This window comes from Strongylocentrotus purpuratus, unplaced genomic scaffold, assembly GCF_000002235.5.
Source record: "Strongylocentrotus purpuratus isolate Spur 01 unplaced genomic scaffold, Spur_5.0 spur5_scaffold_4, whole genome shotgun sequence".
Lineage (NCBI taxonomy): Eukaryota > Metazoa > Echinodermata > Echinoidea > Camarodonta > Strongylocentrotidae > Strongylocentrotus > Strongylocentrotus purpuratus.
Genome location: NW_022145610.1, coordinates 24052644 through 24077000, shown reverse-complemented (window position 1 = coordinate 24077000; position 24357 = coordinate 24052644). Strand labels below are relative to the sequence as shown.

The window sequence follows — 24357 nt, the reverse complement described above, 5'->3', positions numbered from 1 at the left end:
TCAATGACTGAACATTATTGAGACTTAAAGACATTCTTAGGCACTTATGTCCTGAAGCAGGGCCTTGCTTCTCTCCACCCAGGTGTTATAATGATACCCAGTAGGATGTGTGAAAGTCATTGTAGTTTACTCAGCATTTTAAGCATCTGGAAAATTGTGCCTGACTGGAATGCTTCCCAGGGAGTGGAGAATGTGCAAACATTGTAATAAAATCTGAATCTTATGACAGGGGTAATACCTGTAATGTACCTAGATATATGAGTGCTTTCTAAACTCAGAATCATTACTTCTTGTCATACTTTGTACCTTTCATTCAGGTCGAGGGCTTGCCAAAAAATAAACTCTCAACTCTTTTTTTTTAGTGATGACTTATTTTTTATGGAAAAAATAAACCAATACTCTCTTTTGAATTCACTTTGAAAGAGAATATGCTACACATTTTCGGCCAGACATTTTTCCAGAGTATATTCATATGCAAATATAATGTGGAACTTTAAACTAAATATTTCAATTTATTATTGATGTGATTTAAGTGGGTTTCAGGGAAGGTATTCCAAAAGAATTGACATTTGCAAGCAAAGCTCTTGCTCATATTTTGAATGTGGGGCATTTAAGAAACAATCTTTATCGGGTAACAATTTCTACTGTGATATTCTTCCAAAATGACGTACAAGTTACAAGTTTCATCTTTACCATAGCTCAAAACCCTGTCCTTGGTTAAACCTATCTTTGTATCTGTGCATGTATCATTGTTTGCGTTATTCCAGGAAATAGTGTGAAACATATCAGGATATTACAAGTGTGTTCTAGTCAATCTTATGAAGTGAGAAGAACAAAGTTTCCCATTGTGTTTAATGAACAAATAAATGCTTCTCTGAGAATATGTTTGAATGAAGGATCTGTTTCCAGTGAATAATTTTTATTTGACCATTTGATAAACTTTGTCTTGGTTTTGTCATTCAAGACTGAAATGTCACGGTGATATGTTAAAAGCCTTGTTCCTTTCTTTGATAGTAAATTGGTTAACGTATTAGTACCAAAGTCACTTGTCAGTTGTCACTCCTCAACTAGAAGACAAATATTTGCTGCTTAAAGTCCACTCCTTGCGTAGAGAGCTGTCCAAATATTGCAGTTAAGTAAATGTTAGCATCGCTCAAGTCAGTTCCCATTGCCTCCTAATTATGCCCATAACCTTACGTCTGTAAGGTACGATGTATTTATGAGTCTAACACCCCCCCTTCAGATTACCAAAATAAAACGTACAGCCCTATGACTCTGAGAACCATATCACTATACAATTAGTATTTTTTTTAATGAACTGTGTAGCCAAATGGATGTTGAAGCATCTTTTCTAACAAACACTCGTTAAAAAATGAGGGTCCACTCTTTATATGAACTTTGTATCGTACCAAAAAACTTAAGTGTATATAACTGGGAAGGGATCATTCACATAATCTTGTGAACAATGATGATTGGCTAGCTATCATGTTAGCTGACACCATGGTCGCTAGTATATATTTATATCCATGGTATATATCCTCTGTTCAGAGCCAGAAGGGCATTAACTCTGTGTTTTTATATAAATGAGTTAACACCCTTCTGGCTCCAAACAGACGATAATGTCACCTGACCTCTTCAAAGCTAGTTTAATTATACAACGTTCCTGTATAAGAGTTTTATATTAATTTCTTATAAAGTGAACAGGATATGGACCTACAAAGAGATGGTGCCCCTTGAAAGAGAAAGATCTCATTTATTATAACCATGACATATATAGATTACCTACTGTGTCTAACATTGCCTTTCCTGTTCATTTCATGCCATGGACACTAATGCTATTTGGGTAGCAGAATTAAAGAGTAAGGTATTGCTATTGCCGTCATTTTTTTACACATTTTGATTGAAATGTCAATATATCACAAGATAGCTGAGCCTTTTGTTGTTGGTTATTTCATTTATTTGGTACTATATTCTAACCTTTATTGAATAAAAACAGAAAATACCCTATAACTAAATGGATAGCATAACTTGTTTAAGTGAAATAAAGCCAAGTCTTGATGGATAATTTTAGTGTCTTGCCCCGAATATTTCTCTCATAATGCAGTTATTTATTTCAAATTATTAAATAGGTTTAATGTTATATGGCCATAATTTCCACTCATTTATGAAGGTGAAAAAATAAGGTAGATTGATGCTTAATTATATGATGCTATAAAAAATATTCTATCTTGCCAACACTACTAATTTCATATCCTAACTGTGTGAAAAGGTGATGAGATTCATGACACATGTAACGACCCTGCATGTAATAAGAAATGGTTACCCAAGCAATGATACTTAACTCATGAAATTTTCTAACGATGATGAACCTTTTGGTTCAGTTGTACACCAATAAATTATTTTTGCGATGTCAATCTTATTTGCGTTTGTTATTTGTATTTTAATGATATCGGCGAGGGCATCAAGGTCTATGTTAATCGGAATGTTTGATACTACATGAGAGATTAGACCTATATCTGTATTTGCTTGGTTAGGATGCAATTAATCATTGTTTAAACAAGGGTCATATCAGCACAAACATGTCAAAAATTAGGCTATATGACAAGAGAGAAGGGACTGAAAGCCAGAAGGATACACGCATCCCCATCATTGGGCTAGTAATGACAATGGGGTCGGGTCATTAGAATATTTGAAGGAGGGGAAATGCAGTGATGGGGAGGGGGTGGGGGTAATTTGCCCCTCCTGACAGATATGTGATTCTTTTATTTTCTTCATTTTTATTTTACTTTATTTTAGCAATTAAGGAAACAGACACATTCAAGGCAATCAATTGAAAGTATAATGGAGCTACCTTTAATATAGTCATAGGTGTGAGTCAGAACAATTGCAGAGACAGACAGACACACAAGGAATATAGAAACACACCTTCACTTTTTCTATACCAAAAAATAAGTTCTTTGGGGGCAATCCCCCACCCCCTTCCTCCCCTTATACCATACACAAACGCATGAAATATAGACACATTCTTAATATTCACTTTTTCTTCCACAAATGCAAGTAATTTGGGGCAATTCCTCAACCCCCCCCTCCCTTCCCCTCCCTCCCCATTACAAACCAGGGCCCTAATAAAATGGTTTCCTCACTGACCTATAATTATGGATCAGAATAAGCTGACAGGGTACTTTTGTCCAAATTACCATGGTTATCATGGTACCAAAACAATGAAATACATTGTTTAATGACCCAATGTATTTCATTGTTTTGGTACCATGATAACCATGGTTACCATGGTGGATGGTTATTTGGACAAAAGTACCATGGTTACCATGGCATTTTGTAAGGGTATGCCCCTCCTGATCTAGGCCAATGTCAGGATACGCCACTTGGTTATCTTGTTTGTTTGCACTGGGATTCGCAACCTGGGGTCATCTATGGAGTTTTTTTTCAGGGATTTTGAAGGTTCAATTGATAAATCAAATATATTAAAATTTCATGGAATGCTTTGATTGAACATGCATTTTAATATATTGATAGGAGTCGTTCGAATATGGGCTGTAAGAGGGCAGCATGCAACTTTACCTATCGGTACAATATCAAAGAGCTCTTTGTTTCTTTTCTTTCTTTCTTTTTGCTTTTTTTCTTCTCTCAAAGGAATGTCGATCTAACCAAACTGTTCGGGACATCAAGATAACCAATTAGATAAATTCAGGAGATATTTATCTCTTCTACAAAATAGAGTTTTGTTTTATATATGATCCACCCTCATGCAGCACAAGGAAACATATAAGAGACGCAAATTTCTTTTTTAACACATCAAACGTATTTGCCAAACCCCGCCAAACAAAATATGTGTGGTATTCCCTAACATGGCATCAATAATAGGAAAGCTTATGTTACCAATAAGCTGGAATCAGGGATATTTGAATAGTAACGTAACAAACTAACCTTTTTAGGGATAACCTTCCCCAAGACTCATTTGTTTGCAATTATATAGGCCCCTGTTTCCCTTATTGAGAAATTCATTGACATATTGTGCTTTTTACCCTTTTTCCTTACATTAACAACATAATTATAACTGCTGGTCGCATTGGAAGAAAAAATATTGTTTAATATCTGGCTTTTCCGCCAAACTATTTGAATCAATTGTAATTATGTGGATCGAGTTTTTCATCGTAACTGACTTTATTTGATTCAAAGGGTGCATGTATTGGATCATGTTCGCTTATCTCTTTCCGGCTTTCCCCCTCCCTCCTTTTTTCGGCACGTTTAAAATTCTTTAATATATATATATATATATATATATATATATATATATATATATATATATATATATATATATATGTATGTATATATATATATATTATATGGTTGATTATCAAAACATTCAGAATAGCCGCCATGAGGTTTTTTTAATTTAAGTTCTTTAAAATATAATACATGAAACGTCGATTTAGTAAAATACAATAATATACTAATTGAAATAGCATTCAATAATAACATTAACAGGGAAATGAACAGGAAAACAAACAATTAAGGAAAAAAATTGAAAAGACGAGATAAAGCAGATACAGAAGAATAAAGGACTGAAGACTAAGAGTAAGACGAACAAATGAAATGAACGTTTATACCGAGTAATAAGTATATTGTATAAAGTTCTGCACATAAAATGTGTTAGTTCACTCAGTCATTTCTGTCCTCACTCGAAGTGTTTTTAAGTTAATATAATGATTAGGGACCGGGGCGGATCCAGCCGGCGGCAAGGGAAGGGCCAAATAGGCGACCCAATTCAGATAGAAAATGTTTAGCGGCGAATCAGCCATCCGGCGAATAAGGGGGGGGGGAGGCCGGAGGGGTATATAGTGAGCGCTATATTTTAAAATCAACACCCCCCCCCCTCTTGCGCCAGGGGGAGGGGCTCGTCTTTAAAAAAAAAAAAAAAAAAAAGGTTAAATTTACCTTGTTTTGGGGGCCAAAGGAGGAAATCCCCCCCCCCCGAGATCCGCCACTGATTAGGGAAGCTTTTCACGAGATCGTCACAAGTATACAAGTTCACCGGCACCCCCAAACAAATTAACACTCATGTATAGGGGAACTTGTACTTTATTATGAAGTTCATGAAACGTTGCCGAGATATAGTGAAATCTTGTGTGGAAGATTACGTGTAGGTGGAAAAAAAGTTTGAAACGCTCTGAAGTTATTCAGAACATGTGTGTTTTCTATTCTTGAATAATTTGTTTTGAGTAAATATTCAGAAGAAAGGATAGTAAAAGTGGATGAGGATGGTCGGATATCGCTCTTAAAATTAAAGGAAAGCAAGATATGCTCAAGATTATACCCTGTCAAACAAACAATCAAGTAAGAAACAACAACACCCCCCCCCCTCTAAAACTAATCATATAAACATTTTTTTTTAAATGGCCATATCACACTTTCGATGTGTCCTTTTTCACTCTAATCTTTTTTATTTATTAGTTCGGCGTTCAGTGATAAACATTATAAATGTTTTACCAATAATACGATCTAGCTGTTGTGAACACTCTGCATATAGGCTTCATGATACAGGTCTGATATTTAATTAGACCCAATACTTTGCAATAATATTGATATGATGAAAAATTAAATTAATCAAATATATATTTATTCACAGGCATTTTGTTGCTTTTTTTTTGCTTACTGGGGTGAACTGGGACAATTTGCCCCACTTAACCTTCTTAACATCATACAGGTATGTTAGAAACGTGAATTTTAACGAGTCATAATCCACATATATATTATATATAAACAATCTTAATCTGCATCCAATACAAATTGTTATTGATACTTGGATCCTGTCTACGGATTAAAAAAAAAAGATCCGACAGACTTTTGTGGAATAAACACACTGTACAAAAAATGTTTTTGAAGAATGAACATTATTGCGATTTTGTTATATTCCTTTTTAATTTCATTCTATTTTTTCCAATATCTTTACAACAGCTATGATTTTATTGTTCTGTCAATTTTATTTGCGACTGTTAAAGGCCCACTGCACTACTTGTAGCTACTTGCGCCCTCTATATAACAAACAATGCCTAATCGGTGACCATTGGTCCCCCATGATCCTCTTTTTCTTATGTTAACTGAGAGCTGAGTTGATGAGATAACCACCTGTCCAGTAACCTTGCAGGGCGCTCTAATCCCTCCTGTAAACTATGGCAGATAAGCTTTAAGTCTTTCCCTTTAAATAGCTAGGGACAATTATCTGTAAAATTTGGGATTTTATAATTTTTGAGAGTATAGGCCTGAGGCTAGTTGTCGCACCTCTGTACTTCCTCAGTCCACATTCGGTTGCTTTAACGAAAATGTAACGCAACAGGTTTCTACTTGTCAGATTATCATTATTTGGTGTTTGATGCTTATTAGAATGAAACAAATGTCTATTACAAAGTCTTTTTAAAATCTTGAATTATTATTAATTTTTTCACAAAATATTGTTTCCAATTTATTTTTGCTTCTGGTTCTGCACATTTACGATACCTTACCATACTCCATATCTTAAAAGATAGATAAATATAAAACGAAATAAATGTATTTTTAAAAAAATCCAAAATTGAGAGATATAACACGTGCCGTAAAGTAATTTGGCGACAATAGTCAAATCACTGACTAATCGCCAATAACTCAAAACACAACAACAACAACAACAACATAGATCTAATTACGTTTGATTTTCGTGAAAACGAGACAAGTGTTCAGCAGTCTCTCTATTGTAAATTCGACTATTTTGCTTCGTAAAAATAGGTAAATAACAAACCCCGATAATATTGTTAATAATTATATGATTTAATCTCAGTTATTTTACCCTAATTAAGTGTCAATCGGCGTTTTCGGGGGACCGTTTTTTTTACTTAAGTCCCATGTATCTGTTTTTGTGTGTGTATGGTGAAGATCCATGATCATGTTCATTCCCCCCAGTAATCCCACACATAGCAGCATTACTATCCTGGCTGTGTGTTAAGTCGGCCAACACTGTTGTACTGCAGTTCAAATTATCAGCATCAGCATCAGTATACGAAAGTGTGAGGTGGTCCTGTTGAAACTTCTGTTCGTTTCATTGAGTGGTTCTTCGTTCAAAAGTGAACCTGAACTAGAGTAAAGCCAGGAGCCCGTTTTCGGCCACTTAAGACAAAATCCTATTTTTAGGACCCTTTACTTCCTATTTATTATCATTTTTTGTTCAAATCATGAAGCAAATATTATTATTATTTAAACAAAAAAAGAATCCCAGAAAAAAATAACGAATTGCCATGACAATATTCATTTCAATTTTCACTGTTTTGGAGCCAGTTATCGGCCGAGCGTTTCAGTTTACGGCCGCATGTACAAAGTCAATAGGAAGCGCTCGCGCGCGCCGTGCGTTTCAGCGCTGATGTACAGCACAAGCGGGCGGAGCAGGTATCCCACGCCGGAGCTCCCTGGTGCTCGCCTGGCCGAAGACAGGCACAGCGGTGATCGGAAGTTGGAATCTGAATTAGACAGACATATCGTGTGTGCGTGGCAGGGTCCGGCTGCATTGATTTAATACATGCGATGAGATACTTTTGAGCTTGCGACTAACACAAAATCGGGCTCTAAATCTGAAAAATACTTAAAATAAAGCTGATTTTATGGTACCCATATTTCTTACATACACGCGTAAGATACTCGATTTTTCAGATTCGGGTAGCGGGACCGCCGATTACATCGCTAAAATTTGATATTTTAGGATATATTTTTCATTGCATATGTGGTATTTCAGTGACACTGGCATGGTATGGTATGAGTGGGATATGTGTTATGCTATTATGCGATGTATTTTAGAGTGATTTTACCTTGCATCCAACCAATCGGCCGAAAACTGGAGCTGGCCGATTACCGGCTCCTTTACTCTAGTCTAGGTCTATTTTTGCTCGCATGGCGGGTGGACGCACATATTAATTTTATGGAAGCATTTGGTGCAAATTATGATAAACAATGTTATTAAATCGATAATTCATTGCATTAGGTCTAATTGTTGATTACAATTTAAGTAATGAATGGAACTTCTAAGTTTCATTGATTAAAATTTCCTTGGTTTTGCAGATATTTGAGCCTACTTTTACCAAATGGGCCAACCGTCTTCAGCTACAATGTATGTTCCGCCATTTTCTAATTTTATGACGTTTTTTTCAAAATGAAGGGAAACCTCAACGCTCTACATCGCATTTGTTTATCGTTGCCACAGCTGACAGAGAGGAAAAAGAGACTCCTCACATGCAAAATAATGAGCCGAAGACTGTAATAAAATATCATTGTTGGTTGTTTTCAATCATTACATCATGATCTGATGTTGTTTAATTTCAATATGTTTACACAGGTAAAGGCTCCTCGCACTGATAACCAAAACACAAAAATGGCATCTGGCAGTCTTGACCAGTGGGTCAAGGATGAGCTCTATGATGTCCTTGGGATCAGTGATCGGTACATAGCAGAGTTCCTCGTCGGACTCGCCAAGAGGGCAACAAGTAGTTCAGACCTGGTAGAGAGAATTAAGGAGACTGGGACCATTGATATCTCAAATAGCGTGGTCAGCTTCGCTGGAGAGCTCTACAACAAGGTAAAAAGTTATACTTGGTAGTGGGTTATTGATGTAGACAAATGCTCATGTACCTGCTACAGCTCATTTAATGTATGTTATTACCACAAAAAAAAGATGTCAGTCACTCACTCAATAGTGTCTGACAGTGAAGTCTAGTAGGCAAACAGGTTTCCTTGCATAATTTGAATATGAGGACACTGCTAATGTTTAAATTTCACAGATAGGACATACATGACATTTATAATTCCTGCAAAGTTCTACAGAATTTGATGTTGGCTGCAAAAGGGACATAGTATCTTTAACCAGTAATATATTCACGTTGATTTATTTATTTGAAGGAGGCAAAGGCATTGAAAATTAAGAAAATCCAAAAATAAATACTGATAGGCAAGTACTCTGAGGTATATTGTTATTCAGTGTCCCATGTTTAAGCAAGTATTGTGGGGTACATCCAAGGTGACATTTCACTTTATTCTTGGTCTGATCTGAGCTGTAGTAAGGCTATTAAACTGTATGCTGTGATCAGGGTCCCGTCAATATAAAGAGACGATATAAGTTAGGAACATGAATTCTAACCAGTCATAAGGGGACTGCAAACTTGTGATTGATTAGAGGACTGGTGAATGATTTGCATCAATCACAACTCTTTATAAAATCTTACATATGGTCTGTAACATATGAGACAAAAAAGCTTGAACTTGCCCTGTTATTGAATAAAGATATAGATCTTTTTCTGTGAGGGGGGGGGGGGGGGCCTTAAGAAAATGAAGAAAAAATAAAGAAAAATGCAAAATTTATTCCACTGATTTTTCAAGGAAGTGCAAAGGAGCTCGGACTTGTACTTGTTAAAAATAAATGTCATTGTCAAACTAGGATAAGGATTTCTTTGCTTTATCTAGGGGGAAGGACAAGGACCATTGAAAATTAAGACCAATTGGTAAATTATTTTTGTCAGTCATGGCCTGCTGCATGAAACTTATCACTGATGGTGACCTTGCCATCAATATTAACTACCATCACTCAACAGCCAATCAAATCAAGGTTTCCATGGAAGTTACCATTAATGGCAAAGCTACCTTAAATGCAAAGTTTTATGCAATGGGGAGATTGATCTTCCTGTGGCTTCTAACATTTCTAGAAATACTAGATCTCTGTGTTAGGTGGTTAAACTTTTTATTTGATGATTTGTTTTTATGTATTTTCCAGATCCCTAGAAAGCAGCAAGCTGTTAATCCCAATAGATTGAAGGAGAAGCAAGCAGTTGAACAAGAACTGAAGAACAGATCTTACCAGCTCCTCTCGGACGATGAAGAAGAAGAAGAGCAACTCGTCAGGATGGTCAGAGAAAAGGTAAGATATCATCGGATGAGAGAGAGCCAGAAGGGCTTTTATTTCTGCTTTAACAGAGACTTAACACCCTTCTGGCTTTCAAGAGATGATACTGTTTGTTTGTGTCAGAAGGGGATTAACTCTGGCTCTGAGCATAGCTCTATCAAAGTCTACAATCATATCAGTAAAAAAAAAAAACGAAACCAGTAACAGTATAAATACACATTTTGCTGCTCTACCAATGAATATATTCAAATTGATAAATATCCCTGGGCCCCTAGACACGAAGCTTAGCAATTAACGATTGATTTTTGTGATTGATTGCATTGATCATGATGTGCAATCGATTGCAAAATTCAACCGTACGATCATTTGCTAACCTACGTGTTACAGGGCCCAGATCATAATTTCTAGCAGTCATGGAGTTAAATTTGTGAGCTGGAACCTTTTTGACATGCCTTTTCTAAAGATAGAGAAGATGCTGGTAAAAACCAGGCCATTTAGACATCATTGTATATTTATTGATATTTCCTTTACCGGACTTACAATTATTTATTGATACAGAGACAGAAGACTACAAAGCGAGAGCACATCAGGAAACAGAAGAAAGAAAGTAGCGATGATGATAGCGAGCCAGAGCCCAAGAGGTAGGACCAAGTCTAGTCTGAATATATCAGAATGACAAGATTCAGTTATGAAGCTGTATTTGACATTAACTTTTAATTTTTTGGGAGAAATTTGGTAAGTGTAGGAATTTGACCTCAGAGCAATTGCCATAGGATCACTAGTGTACATCCATGGTAGTTTTGGTTTAATCAGCCAGAAATGTCAATGGTTTAATGGTTGTGGTAACTTGTCAATGTGATATTTTGAATCAATTTAAAAAATGTGTATTTCACGTCACAGTGGGTTAGGGTTATGAATGGCGTTCCCCTAGGTACAGAGCTTGGACCTTTACTCTTTCTAACCTATGTTAGCGACCTACCGGACGAGTAATCCTCGACTGTATGACTATACGCTGATGACTGTATTATATGCTCTGACATTAAAACTCAACTTGAGGCTACCAGACTACAGGACGACCTGGACAGACTTTCTGCTTGGGTGGATAAGTGGCAAATGCAACTAAACCCCCAAAAGTTCATGATGATTTGCTGACTTATTTTCATTTCAGACAAGCTATAAAGGAGGAGTCAAGCTCAGAATCGGACAGTACGGAGGATGAAGAGAAGGAGAGGAGAAGAGATCTTGAAGAGAGGGATGCTTTCGCTGCCAGACTGAGAAACAAGGATAAGGAACGAACAAAGAAGAAAAGTAACAAGAGCAGCAAGAAGGTGGGTCATGTATTTGATTTTCTCTCCCTGCGGCCATTGGAGCCCAGCCTTTGAAAGGCGAATGGCCTCTGCTGGCTCCTCCATATTCTTTGTATTGTTTATATATTTACAATGTATTGTTGACTGTATTTTTTACGAGAATTGGAAATAAAATGAATGAATGAATGAAATGATATAGATTTAGCATTCAAGGTAACTTTATTTTCCACAAAGCTAGTAAAGAAAAAGTCCACATGAATATCTTCATTTCATTCAAATCATGCATTATAGATCAATATGAAAAAGAAAACAAAACAAACACAGGAACAACAAAAGAAAAATGGGAAATGACGATCACTAAGTTGCCCAGAAATGGCTTTTTAGAACATTGGAAAACTTTCTCTGAAATTAAAAAGTAGTCAAAGATCTTTTAAAGCCCCCTTTAAAAAATATTAAACATATTATATGGATCTTTTCTCATTTCCTGGAGCTTATACATTTATATCTATTTTTTGTTAATTTTTGTATTTATGACTATTTTATGTGTGTTTACATTGTTGGATGATAATTAAAATGGAATTGAATTATGTATGAAAGTGCATCTGATAGGAAGTTTGACCATCGTCAATTTGTTTTGGTTGCAGGACCTAGCTGAGGCCAAGAGAAGGCTGGAGGAGGCAGAAGAGGACCGGAAGAAGACGGTTCCAGACATAAGGAAGGAATCTCGTCAGAAGTACCTCAAGATGAGGAGAGAGGATAAACTCAAGGAGTTAGAAGCCGATATCCATGACGATGAATACCTCTTTGCTCAGGAAAGGTAAGAATTGTGAGACATATTGCATTATTCAGTTGTTTGTATCGTTTGTTTGATTTTAGAGACTGCCGTATTAGTGCGGTATGTTATGTAATCCCGTAGGATTTTTGTGCCAAAGTTGATTTTTTTTTTGTTGCTGTTTTGGCTTCAAAGGGACCCAATTGGCCAAAAATGATGGGGTTCAAATTTCAGACCCCTCCTTCATTTTCTGGGGGGTACATATTGGGCGCCAAAATGGCTTATATAACGCGCAATAGGGAAATTTGGTGTCTTTGGGAAAATTTGTACCCCATCAATTTCTGATAGCTTGAACCCCAATGAATCCAAAATGCAAACAAAAATCAACTTTGGTACAAAAATCCTACGGGAGCTGTTCCAGTGACATACCGTACCACACTATATTGTTTAAAATGTTTTTGCTTTTGTTTTCCTTCATTTTTTTTTACTCAGTTGAATTGATTGAAATACATAAATGCAGTTTTCAAGAGAACTAGACATATGTTATGTGTAAGAAAACTTTGGACTATTGAATAGATTACTACTGATTGTTATTCGCTTTTAATTCATTAATATGTTTGAATTGCAAAATTTCACTCATTATACCAAAAACATTGTTTCATATCACAATAGAAGCTTTATTGTTTTGATCATTCTTATTGATAGCTCTTTAAATATATAAAAAAAAATACAACAGACTAGTAAATGAAAAAGCTGTGGAGAACTTTAAAAGAGCTCTGGATACCCCCCCCCCCAGCAAAATGAAGAAATATTATAAAGAAATCTTACAATTTCTGACAGGTGGCTATCTCAATATTAAACTCAGCTCTCAATTAACATGAGAAAAAGAGGATCATGGGGACCAACGGGCACTGGAATTGGTTTCTATAAATAGAGGGAGCAAGTAGCTACAAGTAGTACAATGGGGCTTTAAACTACCCTTTGATCTGTTTTTATTTGTGTCTTCAGTTTAACAGAGCGTGAGAGAAAAGAGATGAAGTATAAGAAGACAGTGCTGGACTTGGCCAAGGAGCATAAGAGAGCTGGAGAGAAAGAAAGAGAAGGAAGATATTATATGCCAAGAGATGATGAGGTATGAACAAATCATTATTGGTAGCAGAAAAAATATTTTTGTCCAGAAGGAAAAAGAAAAACTTATGCTCTTCCCAGAGTTGGCAGCCATGTTTAAAGTGCTGGCCTATAAGATAATTCAAGTGTCTTTCCTGACTTATTTTGTGCAAGCAAGACTGATTTGATTTGATTTTCCTGCTAAATTAGCTCAATTTGGTTGCCTGAAGCTAGCAAGCTATTTTGATCCTTGAAACATTCTTTGCTCGACAATATGAGCTTTTTATAAGAACTCAACTTGTTCTCTATCAATTTTTTTTCCTACTCTGTATTTATATAATGTATACATTGTAAATGCTTTCTTTTATTTTGTTTTATTTTGTTTTGTTTGATTTTACTGTATACTTGATTGCACTTGTTCATTTTTTTATCGGGTGAAGAAAAAAAAAATTGAAATGTATTAGAACTATTATTACTCATATGGGATTAAAGCATTGGATCCCCTAGGCCCTTACATACATATGGGGTCAACCTCAAACCAGTAAAATCCAGTTTAATGATTTTTGATGCTCCCTTTATGACAGAAACAATCTGAGAGGTACGTGGAGCCCGTCGGGGAAGAAGGCGCAGGTAACTATGAGCAGAAGCGATGGGAGGATGAGCATGTTCGTAAAGGAGAGATGCACTTTGGAGCTAAGGATGCTAAACAGAGGCACAAGGTTAGTTCCGTCTCTGGCTTTTATACAGTGAAACCTGTCTATTAAGACCACCCAAGGGTGACAAAAAAAGTGGTCTTTATAGGCAGGTGTGCTTTATGTACAGGTTGCTTTCGTACATGTTTCAATGAGAAACCATTTTCAAGGGATACAAAAAAATGTGGTCTTTGTAGACAGGTGGTCTTTCTATACAGGTGGTCACTAAAGCAGGTTTGGCTGTAGTATCTTCTAATTCCTCAGAGGAAGGAACGTGTATATATTAAGAGAGATAGTTGTGATACGCCCATTATGCATACAGGCAGTCACTGGTTAAATCATAGAGCTCTGTATAGATCCCTCCCATGTGCAATTTCTATAGAGTGGTGACGTGTGACGTCAGCAAAAATCTATTTTTAGTATTTCTCGAATTTTTCTTCATTTTCCGAAAGAGCATCAAAAATGATGTCCAAATGTCGAAAACCAATTGAATATGTTAAGTATTGGCTAAGATATGACCATCTGAATAAATATTTTTCCTATAGGAACTCAGTGTTATATTACTCTGGCACGTAATGTTATGAACCAGGGCAATATAACACTGAGCTCCCATAGGAAATCTATTTTTTCAGATGGTCATATCTCAGCCAATACTTAACATATTCAATTGGTTTTCGACATTTGAACATTATTTTTGATGCTCTTTCGAAAAATAAAGAAAAAATTGAGAAATTCAAAATATAGTTTTTTAATGACGTCACACTTCACCAATCTATAGACCCCTCCCATGTTCATCTCTATGGAAGGGATCTATTTGGAGCTCAATGAAATGACTGACCAATCGGAAGCAACTTTCGATGACATAACTTTGTCTCTCAACTAACTATGGTTTTACTGCTCATTGTTGTTTTTCTTTTTGTTTTGTCTCAGCAAAAGGAATATGACCTTGTGGTAGATGACTTTGAGGAGATTGAGTTTGTCGCAGCCTTCACTGCCCCAGGGACCATGAAAGAGGTTTGGCATCATTTCTTTAGATTCTCTTTCCAATTTAAAAGCCAGTGTGTGTGAAGTTGAGTTACTATTCCCGTCAATGGTGCCCTTTTACTTATTTTTCAAATTATGGAAACACTTTTTCGAATCTTTGTTGATCATATACTGGAGAAAGTTCATGTAAGACAATAGAAAATAACTATATTGATACTGTAGACATACTGATTTACTTGTAATATATTTGTGTGAATGTATCTTACATGTATCTAAAAACTGATGAAACGTGTTCATGTCTTTAGTTATGCAATAGTAATTATGTGTAATCCAATGGTAATATAGCTATATCAAAATTTATCTTATCAAGAACAATGGTTCTTGCCTTGGCTCCATGACCTGAACTTAAGGCACATTTACATATATGCGACGGTAAACGCTTATTAAAAACATGTAAATTAATAGCAACTGCGGGTAACAAAGGTCCTACACCTAATTTAGTGAGCTCCGTGCTATCAGATACAGAAATGTTAAGCGTATTACACTTGCATCATTATAAAAAAAGGGATTTACCTCGTTAAATCTGAATGACACTTTACAAGCATTGTCAATGCGTGAACCCCAAAAATTAAATTTTAAAATTAAATTTTAAATGATTTGTTTGTCACCTGTACAGAGTGACGACGATGAAGACGACGATGCGCCTAAAAAGATGTCGGCCTCGGAGAAGAAGAAGCAGTCCATCCAGGAGGTGAGGAAGAGCCTGCCCATCTATCCGTTCCGTGACGATCTCATCTCTGCGATCAGGGACCATCAGGTCTTGATCATCGAGGGTGAAACAGGGTCAGGAAAGACAACACAGATCACGCAGTACCTGCATGAGGCTGTAAGTCAGAGCAATTTTTAGTCTTTTTTCCCCTTTATTTTTCAATATTTCATTGTTTACTAACAGTTGTTATGCTGTTCAAATCCTATTTATCAAAGGTATTTTTTTTTAATGTACATACAAACAAAAAATCATAATTATGTTGATAAGATTGACATGTTTTCCTCATATACCAGCTTATCATGATTATTGAAGACCTTTCAACAGTAAATTAATATGATATCATGGTTTTACGTTGATCTAGCATAATCACGATGTGTTCACAATCTGTGTTGTGATGCAGTCCCAACTTGTCATTGTTTATTCTCAGGGTTTTACCAAGAAAGGAATGAAGATTGGTTGCACCCAGCCCAGGAGGGTCGCAGCCATGAGTGTAGCTGCAAGAGTAGCGGAAGAGATGGGCGTCAAACTCGGCAATGAGGTGAGGATGATGATGATGATGATGATGATGATAGTGATGGTGATATTGTTATTGTCGTTCATGGTGATGATGATGGTGGTGGTGCTGATGATGGTGGTGGTGGTGGTGGTGGTGGTGGTGGTGGTAACGTTGGTGGTGATGATAGTAATGGTGATGGTGATGGTGATGGTGATGATGATGATGGTAATGATGGTGATGGTGATGATGATGATGATGATGGTGATGGTGATGGTGATGGTGATGATGATGTTGATGATGATGATGTTGATGATGATGGTGATGATAAAGAAGATGATGGTGATGGTGATGGTAATGATGTTGATGATGATGATGATGGTGATGGTGATGGTGATGGTGATGGTGATGGTGATGGTGATGGTGATGGTGATGGTGATGGTGATGGTGATGGTGATGGTGATGGTGATGGTGATGGTGATGGTGATGGTGATGGTGATGGTGATGGTGATGGTGATGGTGGTGATGATGTTGATGATGATGATGATGATGATGGTGGTGGTGGTGATGGTGATGGTGATGATGATGATGGTGATGATGGTGGTGGTGGTGATGATGATGATAATGGTGATGATGATGGTGGTGGTGATGATGATGATGGTGATGATGGTGGTGGTTGAGATGACAATGGTGGTGGTGATGATGATGATGGGGATGATGATGATGGTAGTGGTGGTGATGATGGTGTGGTGATGATGACAATAGTAGTGGTGATGGTGATGTTAATAATAGTGATGGTGATGATGATGATGATTGTGGAGGTGGTGGTGGTGGTGTTATTGTTGTTCATGGTGATGATGATGTTGGTGATGTTTTTATTGTTGCTGATGGTTATGATGATAATGATGATGATGATCGGTGGTCGTGATACATGCTGATACAGGTTTGATCAATTTCTTTTCTTCTCAGGTTGGATACAGTATCAGGTTTGAAGACTGCACGTCAGACCGTACCATCATCAAGTACATGACGGACGGTATGCTTCTCAGGGAGTTCCTTGGTGAACCCGATCTTGCTAGCTACAGGTAAGATGATTCTTGATAATTCCTGATAATTTGTTCATAATGATTTCAGTAATGTTGGAGTCAATGTAAACAAAAAGTGTATGTCATTATGTTACAGTCCATTTATAATGTCTAATCAGCATAAATTGTCTAAACAAAATTTGTGTTTAGTTTATTATATTTGTTATTGACAGTGTAATACCAGTTTGTTAAAGATATACACTTAGTCCCATATATGTATTTCAGTGTGAGTGATTCAAACTCTCTTTTATATTGACCAGAGTACTGATTGTTGATGAAGCTCATGAGAATACCCTCCATGTGGATATTATCTTTGATCTGGTCGAAGACATTTTGATTCAGACCATATCATTTTAGTTTAAGTTTGTTAAAGATATACACTTAGTCCCATATATGTATTTAAGTGTGAGTGATTCAAACTCTCTGTTTTATATTGCTCAGAGTACTGATTGTTGATGAAGCTCACGAGAGGACTCTCCACACCGACATTCTCTTTGGTCTGGTCAAAGACATCTCTAGATTCAGACCGGACCTCAAGCTGCTCATCTCCAGTGCTACTCTAGACACAGAGAAATTTGCTGCAGTGAGTACCTCTCTCAAACTTTCTCAAGCAGATTCAGATTCAGATTCAGATTAATTTTATTGGTCCATTTGGAAATTCAGTTGTTGGCTTTACATAAAGCACATGAACAATATACAATAGAAAATAATATACACAAATAGATAATACACACAGTAGCAAATGTACAATGACATATTCATATGGAAACAGTAACTTGTTTTAAATCGTTTTTACATAGTGGAGTAATATAAGAAATAAATTGACTCACAATCAATATTGAAAATGTACAATTGCGTAGAATTGAAATAGTATTGTTATTATCTTGTATTATTTTTTTATCATTATTATTATCATCATCATCATCATCATCATCATCATCATCATCATCATTATCATCATCATCATCATCATCATCATCATCATCATTATTATTATTATTATTATTATCATCATTATTATTATTGTTACTATTATTATTTATTATTATCATCATCATCAACAGTATTTATTATCATTATTTGTCACGGTTATATAGCTGAATTCTATCTTTACTTTCTTCATAGATTAAACGGTATATAACTTAAACTTGGAATAACATATGATAACATAGATAACACTAATTGTGTGAGAGCGCTATATGAATGAACATATTATTATTATTATTATTATTATTATGATCATGAAATCATGTGTTTTGCATCCTCCGTCAAAGGCGTATGCTACAGGAAAGATTGACATTTTAAATTTTTATACAGGTTTTATCGCTTTTGATTTATATACAGGTTTTAGAAACAGCAATTTTATTTGTATTTTGTTTGTTATATTTCAATGGCATGGATTTGAAATTTTCTATATTTTCCGTTTGTAAATTTTAGATTATCATTGAAAATCTCTAGTGTTTTATATGTGATGCTAAATTTGATGGTTTTTCTGATATCTGTGTGTATTTATTTTATTTTTTAATTTTTGATAATTTCCTCAGTTCTTTGATGATGCTCCTATCTTCAGGATACCTGGTAGGCGTTACCCTGTGGATATCTTATATACCAAGGTAAGCAAAATCAGCAATTTTTTGGTAAGAATAAACAGTGAGACCTGTATATAAAGACCATCCAAGGGAGACAAAGAAAGTGATCTTTACAGGCAGGTGGTCTTTATGTACAGGTTCCTTTAGTATATGTTTTAAATGAGAAATGATTTTCAAGGGAAAGACAGAAATGTAGTCTTTACAGACAGATGGTTACTAAAGTGGGTTTGACTGTACATTTATTATCATCCATTTGACCATCAGTTTAAAAAGTAATTTATGCAAAAGTTAATTTGACAAAGCAATAGTTTATTCAATTTAAGACAATTCAGTAATAGGATTCTTCACTTCTGTTTAGTATCAGATAAGAATTGTATAGTGATTTGAAATCAAATTGGGAATTTATGGGAATCAGAAATGATTTAACAGTTTGATTGCTATATAAATGATTAATTGGGAATAGATTGAAATTTGAAGTGAAAGAGAAATCAGAAGTAATTGATATTTAAAAATTGGAATCAAAGTGAAAATTACAATTGAGGGTGAATTTGATTGTTATTGAAGCAAAATTCAACTACAGTCAAACCTGGTTAAGCAACCACCTGTATGGAAAGACCACCTGTCGATAAAGACCTTATTTTTTTGTTTCTCTTGAAAATCATTTCTCATTGAAAGATATACATAACGACCACCTGATTATAAAGACCCCTTTTCTTGTCTCCCTTCAGTGGTCAGGTAAAAAATATTTTTATACTGATTTTTTGTTATTTTAATAGGCACCCGAAGCTGATTTCTTGGATGCTTGCACGATCTCGGTGCTTCAGATCCATCTGACCCAGCCTGATGGCGATTGTCTGGTCTTCTTGACCGGTCAGGAGGAAATTGAGACGTGCATGGAAATGCTACAGGTCAGTCAGTATAAACAAAGTTGTATTAAAGGTGCAGTCCATGGTATAAGGCCTAAACAAAAAAGATGTTGTATTGCCCTTTGTGACCAATTCCCCCAATTTTTTTTTTGGGGGGGAAAAAGCATTCAAAACTGAAAAATATCAGCCCAAAGAGGGAAAAAAGAACAAAAGTTACAACAAAAAAAAAGATTTCCGACCAACTGACCCATGTTTTGGCACCTAAAGGGCAATACAATATCTTTTTTTTTGGGGGGGGGCCTAATGAAGACAGGGTGTAGCATGATTATTTAGGCTTCGTGGGGAGGAGTTTGTTTAGTCTTGGTCTACATTGAGTGGAATATTTTCAAGTTTCATTTTAACTTCAATTCAAATCCATAAAAACACTTTTTTTTTATGAAAGTAAGAAATACAGATTATATACAATGTAGAAATACAGAGAACACACACAAAATGGTAACCTGTTTACAAATTTACCAGAATTATAGAAAGTTAATCATTAGAAATCAATTGGGGAAACTGTAAATAAAACCGTAAGTTTCTGTCGAGGCAGTTCCAGTTATTAAAGATACATACAAGTTCCAACAATTGGCTGTAAAAGATATCATGTCACGTTGGTATGATTTGTACAGGCTGTAGCACGATTATTTAGGCTCCACATGGAGGAGTTTCTTTAGTTTTGGTCCACATTAAAGCCCCACTGCACTTCTTATAGCTACTTGCGCCCTCTATATAGCAAACAATGCCTAATCGGTGCCTGTCGGTCCCCCATGATCCTCTTATTCTTATGTTAATTGAGAACTGATTTGATGAGATAACCACCTGTCAGTGACCTTGCAAGGAGGTCTAATCTCCCCTGGCCAAACTAGTACAAATGGGCTTTAAGTGACATATGTATTTACAATATCCCAGGGAGTGGTTTAGAGGATCAAAACATTTTATAGGTTGAAAATTTCTATTGACATTTGTATTTCCTTTGTGGGGAGACTTTGCCTTGGTACTTTTCCTTTTGAATCCTCCACACTCAGTTTTAGCATCAGGATCAGGGTTGTTATTCACTGGTGAGAATCTTGACTTGGGATTGTTGCCTTTTTTTGGACAATCCCTTTCAAACTTCTTTCCTGTCTTTTTATCATTGAGATAAGTTGGAGATCTCCTCTGGTTTTAACATGGAACCCTAACCCTAACCCTAAGAGGAGGCGCGATAGCTCAGTAGGTAGAGCAGTGGTCTCGTTATCCGGTGACCCGGGTTCGAAACCAAGGCGATGCGCATTAATCCTCACTACCAGGTCCCTCGGAGAGGACCTAAAGCCATCGGTCCTCTGGTTGCTTACTCACAAGCATTTAAGCTTTCTTAGCAGTCAGGTAAAATAACCATCACAACTGTAACCCAATGGCAAAAATATGTTATAGATTGCGTTAGAGATTCTTACAGGGTGTAACGAAGGTCAACGCAAGGATATTTAAAGTTTGCTTTTAATAATTCCTATTGTTACTGTTAAAGCCCCACTGCACTAGTTTGGCCAGGAGGGATTATACATGTACCTCTGTGCATGGTCACTGACAGGTGTTTATGTCATCAAATCAGTTCTCAATTAACATAAGAAAATTGGATCATGGGGGACCAATGCGTCCAATGGTCACTGATTAGGCATTGTTTGCTATATAGAGGGCACAAGTAGCTATAAGTAGTGCAGTGGGGCCTTAAATGAAAGCCTAATGTCCCATTAATATAATAAAAAGGTTGGATATTTTGTGAATATCATGTGATATATGAAATTTTGCTGTTGATCTCAACTTCCAGGAGAGGGTCAAGAAACTTGGCAACCGGGTGAAGGAGCTCCTGGTCCTGCCCATCTACTCCACCCTCCCCTCCGACCTCCAGGCCCGCATCTTCGAGCCCACTCCTCCAGGAGCACGCAAGGTCATCCTGGCTACCAACATCGCCGAGACCTCCCTGACGATAGACGGCATCATCTACGTGATCGATCCGGGGTTCTGTAAGCAGAAGAGCTACAATGCACGGACGGGCATGGAATCCTTGGTGGTCACTCCAATCTCAAAGGTGGGAACTACAGTCAAACCTGTCTATAGCGATCGCCCAAGGGAAACACAAAAATTGGCCTTTGAAGACAGGTGGTCTTTGTAGACAGGTTCTTTTAGTACATGATTCAATGAGAAACTATTTTCAAGGGAAACAACAACTGTGTCCTTTGTCGACAGGTGGTCTTTGTAGACTGGTGGTCACTAAAGCAGGTTTGACTGTATCAGTGGAGTAGCTAAATTGGTTTGATTGGTAGTTTTGGAACTGGACATTTCCAAGTTCTAAACAACCTTATAAAACTAGAAACATTCACGACATGAAACTTTCCTGAATCATAAATGACAGCCATCTTCACATCTTTCAAAATAGTTCTGTGACTTCACAAAAATTCAGTGTTTTCTATGTTGTAATTCATTAATTTCACGGCTTGAAACTTTTGCGTGTCTGAACCACTCACAGAATTCTTCCAACACTAAATGCCTGTGAAAATTTCTGATTTTACAGGAAATTATTATTTAACAAGGTACTGAGGTCTTGTGTAATGTCCTGGTAGATGTTAATGTAGATTTGCAACAAAAAACACATCTGACCAATGGACAATCATCTTTCACCTGTGTTGGGTTTATATTATTATATAACAAAATGTTTGGACATGGTTGGTTTACTGTTCAATATTCTACGTTTAGGTATTCAGCCTGTTAATATATGAAGAGTGCATATTCTTTGCTTCGTTTTAAATATTTGTAATTAGATTGTGTACTATATTGTTGTTTGAACCAGGCATCAGCCAATCAGAGAGCAGGACGAGCTGGGCGTGTGGCCGCAGGAAAGTGTTTCCGTCTCTACACAGCATGGGCCTTCAAGAATGAACTAGAGGAGAATACTATACCAGAGGTGAGCGCAGTCACAAATACCAAACATATTTTCCTCTCTTTGTTCGGGGTTTCATATGGTACTATAAAATATGGAGTTTAAAGGCGTACTTTACTACTTGTAGCTACTTGCTCCCTCTATATAGAAAACAATGCCTAATCGGTGCCTGTTGGTCCCTCATGATCCACTTTTTCTTATGTTAATTGAGAGCTGAGTTGATGAGATAGCCACCTGTCAGTGACCTCCCTGTGTGGTCTAATCCCTCCTGTCCACACTAGTACAGACACGTTTTTAATATTATTTCTATGAATAGATATTGCAAGTTTAAATACACTCTAGATAAGCATAAAAGTGACTTGTGAGAAGACAGCCCATGTACCTGTACATGCTGGCGTAGAATGCGACCTGCATGGAATCCAAGTCAGACCTGGGCTAATGGCTTGGGGTTTATGCTTTCCCTCATTTTCTTCATTCTCCTTAATTTTTCCTTTATATATCTATCGCTCTCCATATCCCTTCTATATATCTCCCTCTCACCTCCTCTTTTTCCATCTCCTTCTATCATCAGATCCAGAGGACCAACCTCGGCAATGTGGTCCTGCTACTCAAGAGCCTGGGAATCAACGATCTGATCCACTTTGACTTCATGGACCCGCCCCCTCACGAGACCCTGGTCCTGGCCTTGGAGCAGCTCTATGCCCTGGGGGCCCTCAACCACAAGGGGGAGCTCACCAAGATGGGCCGCAGGATGGCCGAGTTCCCCGTCGATCCCATGCTGGCCAAGATGATCCTAGCCTCAGAGAAGTAAGTACAGTCAAACCTGCTCTTTAAATCCCCACTGCACTACGTATAGCTACTTGCACCCTCAATATAGCAAACAATGCATAATCTGTGACTATTGGTCCCCCTAGATCCTCTTTTTCTTATGTTAATTGAGAGGTTATTTGATGAGATAACCACCTGTCAGTGACCATGCAGGGAGGTCTAATCCCTCCTGGCCAGACTAGTGCAGTGGGGCTTAAGACCACTCTCTTGTTCTCCTTTGAGCAGTCTTTGTATACAGGTTTCGCTATACATTTTGCTCTTATAGTTCATAATTTGTTTCATGATGGTGCCTTCTTTGATAGTAGGTATGTATGATATTTGACATGTGTGACATGTATATGATAAATTAATAATATGTTCACAATATAATCAGGGAATGACAAGGATCAGCTTAAACAGCCCAATGACCTTTTGCTTTTCCCTTGCATCTGCTTGAATATATACATGTATATTGCATACTGAAATCATGTTCATCTCGTTTAGTTTAATTTACTGTTATTATTCATAATAATGAATATTTTGTCATGATTGTCATTTTTAAATATATGTGAATAATCTCCCAATCTTAGATCTTCAATCTTTCTTTCAATCATATCATTTTGAAAGAATAGGTTTTCTGAAAAGAAGGTTCTTTTTGCAGTTTTTAATATATTCTCTAGAAAGTGTTTCCAAGAGATTATTAGTCTTACCGCCTTGTTGAGTAATATAATTACACCCTCTTCTATCATCCATCAATTCAGGTACAAGTGTTCAGAAGAGATTCTCAGCATCACCGCCATGCTGTCGGTCAACAATTCCGTCTTCTACCGGCCTAAAGACAAGATAGTCCACGCCGACAACGCTAGGGTGAACTTCTTCACTCCGGGAGGTGATCATCTCACACTGCTCAACGTCTACAACCAGGTTAGAGAATGATTTGCTTCCTCTTTTCTTATAATGTTCAGAGCAACCGTATGAATATGAAAAGGTGGTTCAAAGGTC

General features: G+C 36.7%; 1 protein-coding gene across 2 annotated transcripts in view; it reads left to right on the top strand.

Moving 5' to 3' along the window:
- Positions 1–6686: 6686 nt before the first annotated feature.
- Positions 6687–24357, top strand: part of LOC763660 (pre-mRNA-splicing factor ATP-dependent RNA helicase DHX16) — a 30839-nt gene continuing 13168 nt past the window's right edge. The window contains exons 1-19 of one of the 2 annotated variants that reach the window (XM_030997689.1): positions 6687–6780; positions 8375–8614; positions 9803–9946; positions 10490–10572; positions 11100–11259; positions 11883–12055; positions 13019–13142; positions 13702–13836; positions 14740–14823; positions 15470–15679; positions 15990–16100; positions 17025–17140; positions 17582–17723; positions 18685–18753; positions 19506–19637; positions 21439–21699; positions 22459–22572; positions 23120–23355; positions 24117–24279. In XM_030997689.1, coding sequence (XP_030853549.1) covers positions 8411–8614; positions 9803–9946; positions 10490–10572; positions 11100–11259; positions 11883–12055; positions 13019–13142; positions 13702–13836; positions 14740–14823; positions 15470–15679; positions 15990–16100; positions 17025–17140; positions 17582–17723; positions 18685–18753; positions 19506–19637; positions 21439–21699; positions 22459–22572; positions 23120–23355; positions 24117–24279 — 2661 coding nt within the window. In that variant the 5' untranslated portion in view covers positions 6687–6780; positions 8375–8410. Of the gene's footprint in view, positions 6785–8374; positions 8615–9802; positions 9947–10489; positions 10573–11099; positions 11260–11882; positions 12056–13018; positions 13143–13701; positions 13837–14739; positions 14824–15469; positions 15680–15989; positions 16101–17024; positions 17141–17581; positions 17724–18684; positions 18754–19505; positions 19638–21438; positions 21700–22458; positions 22573–23119; positions 23356–24116; positions 24280–24357 lie in introns of both variants that reach the window. The other variant, XM_030997690.1, reaches the window with a different exon arrangement.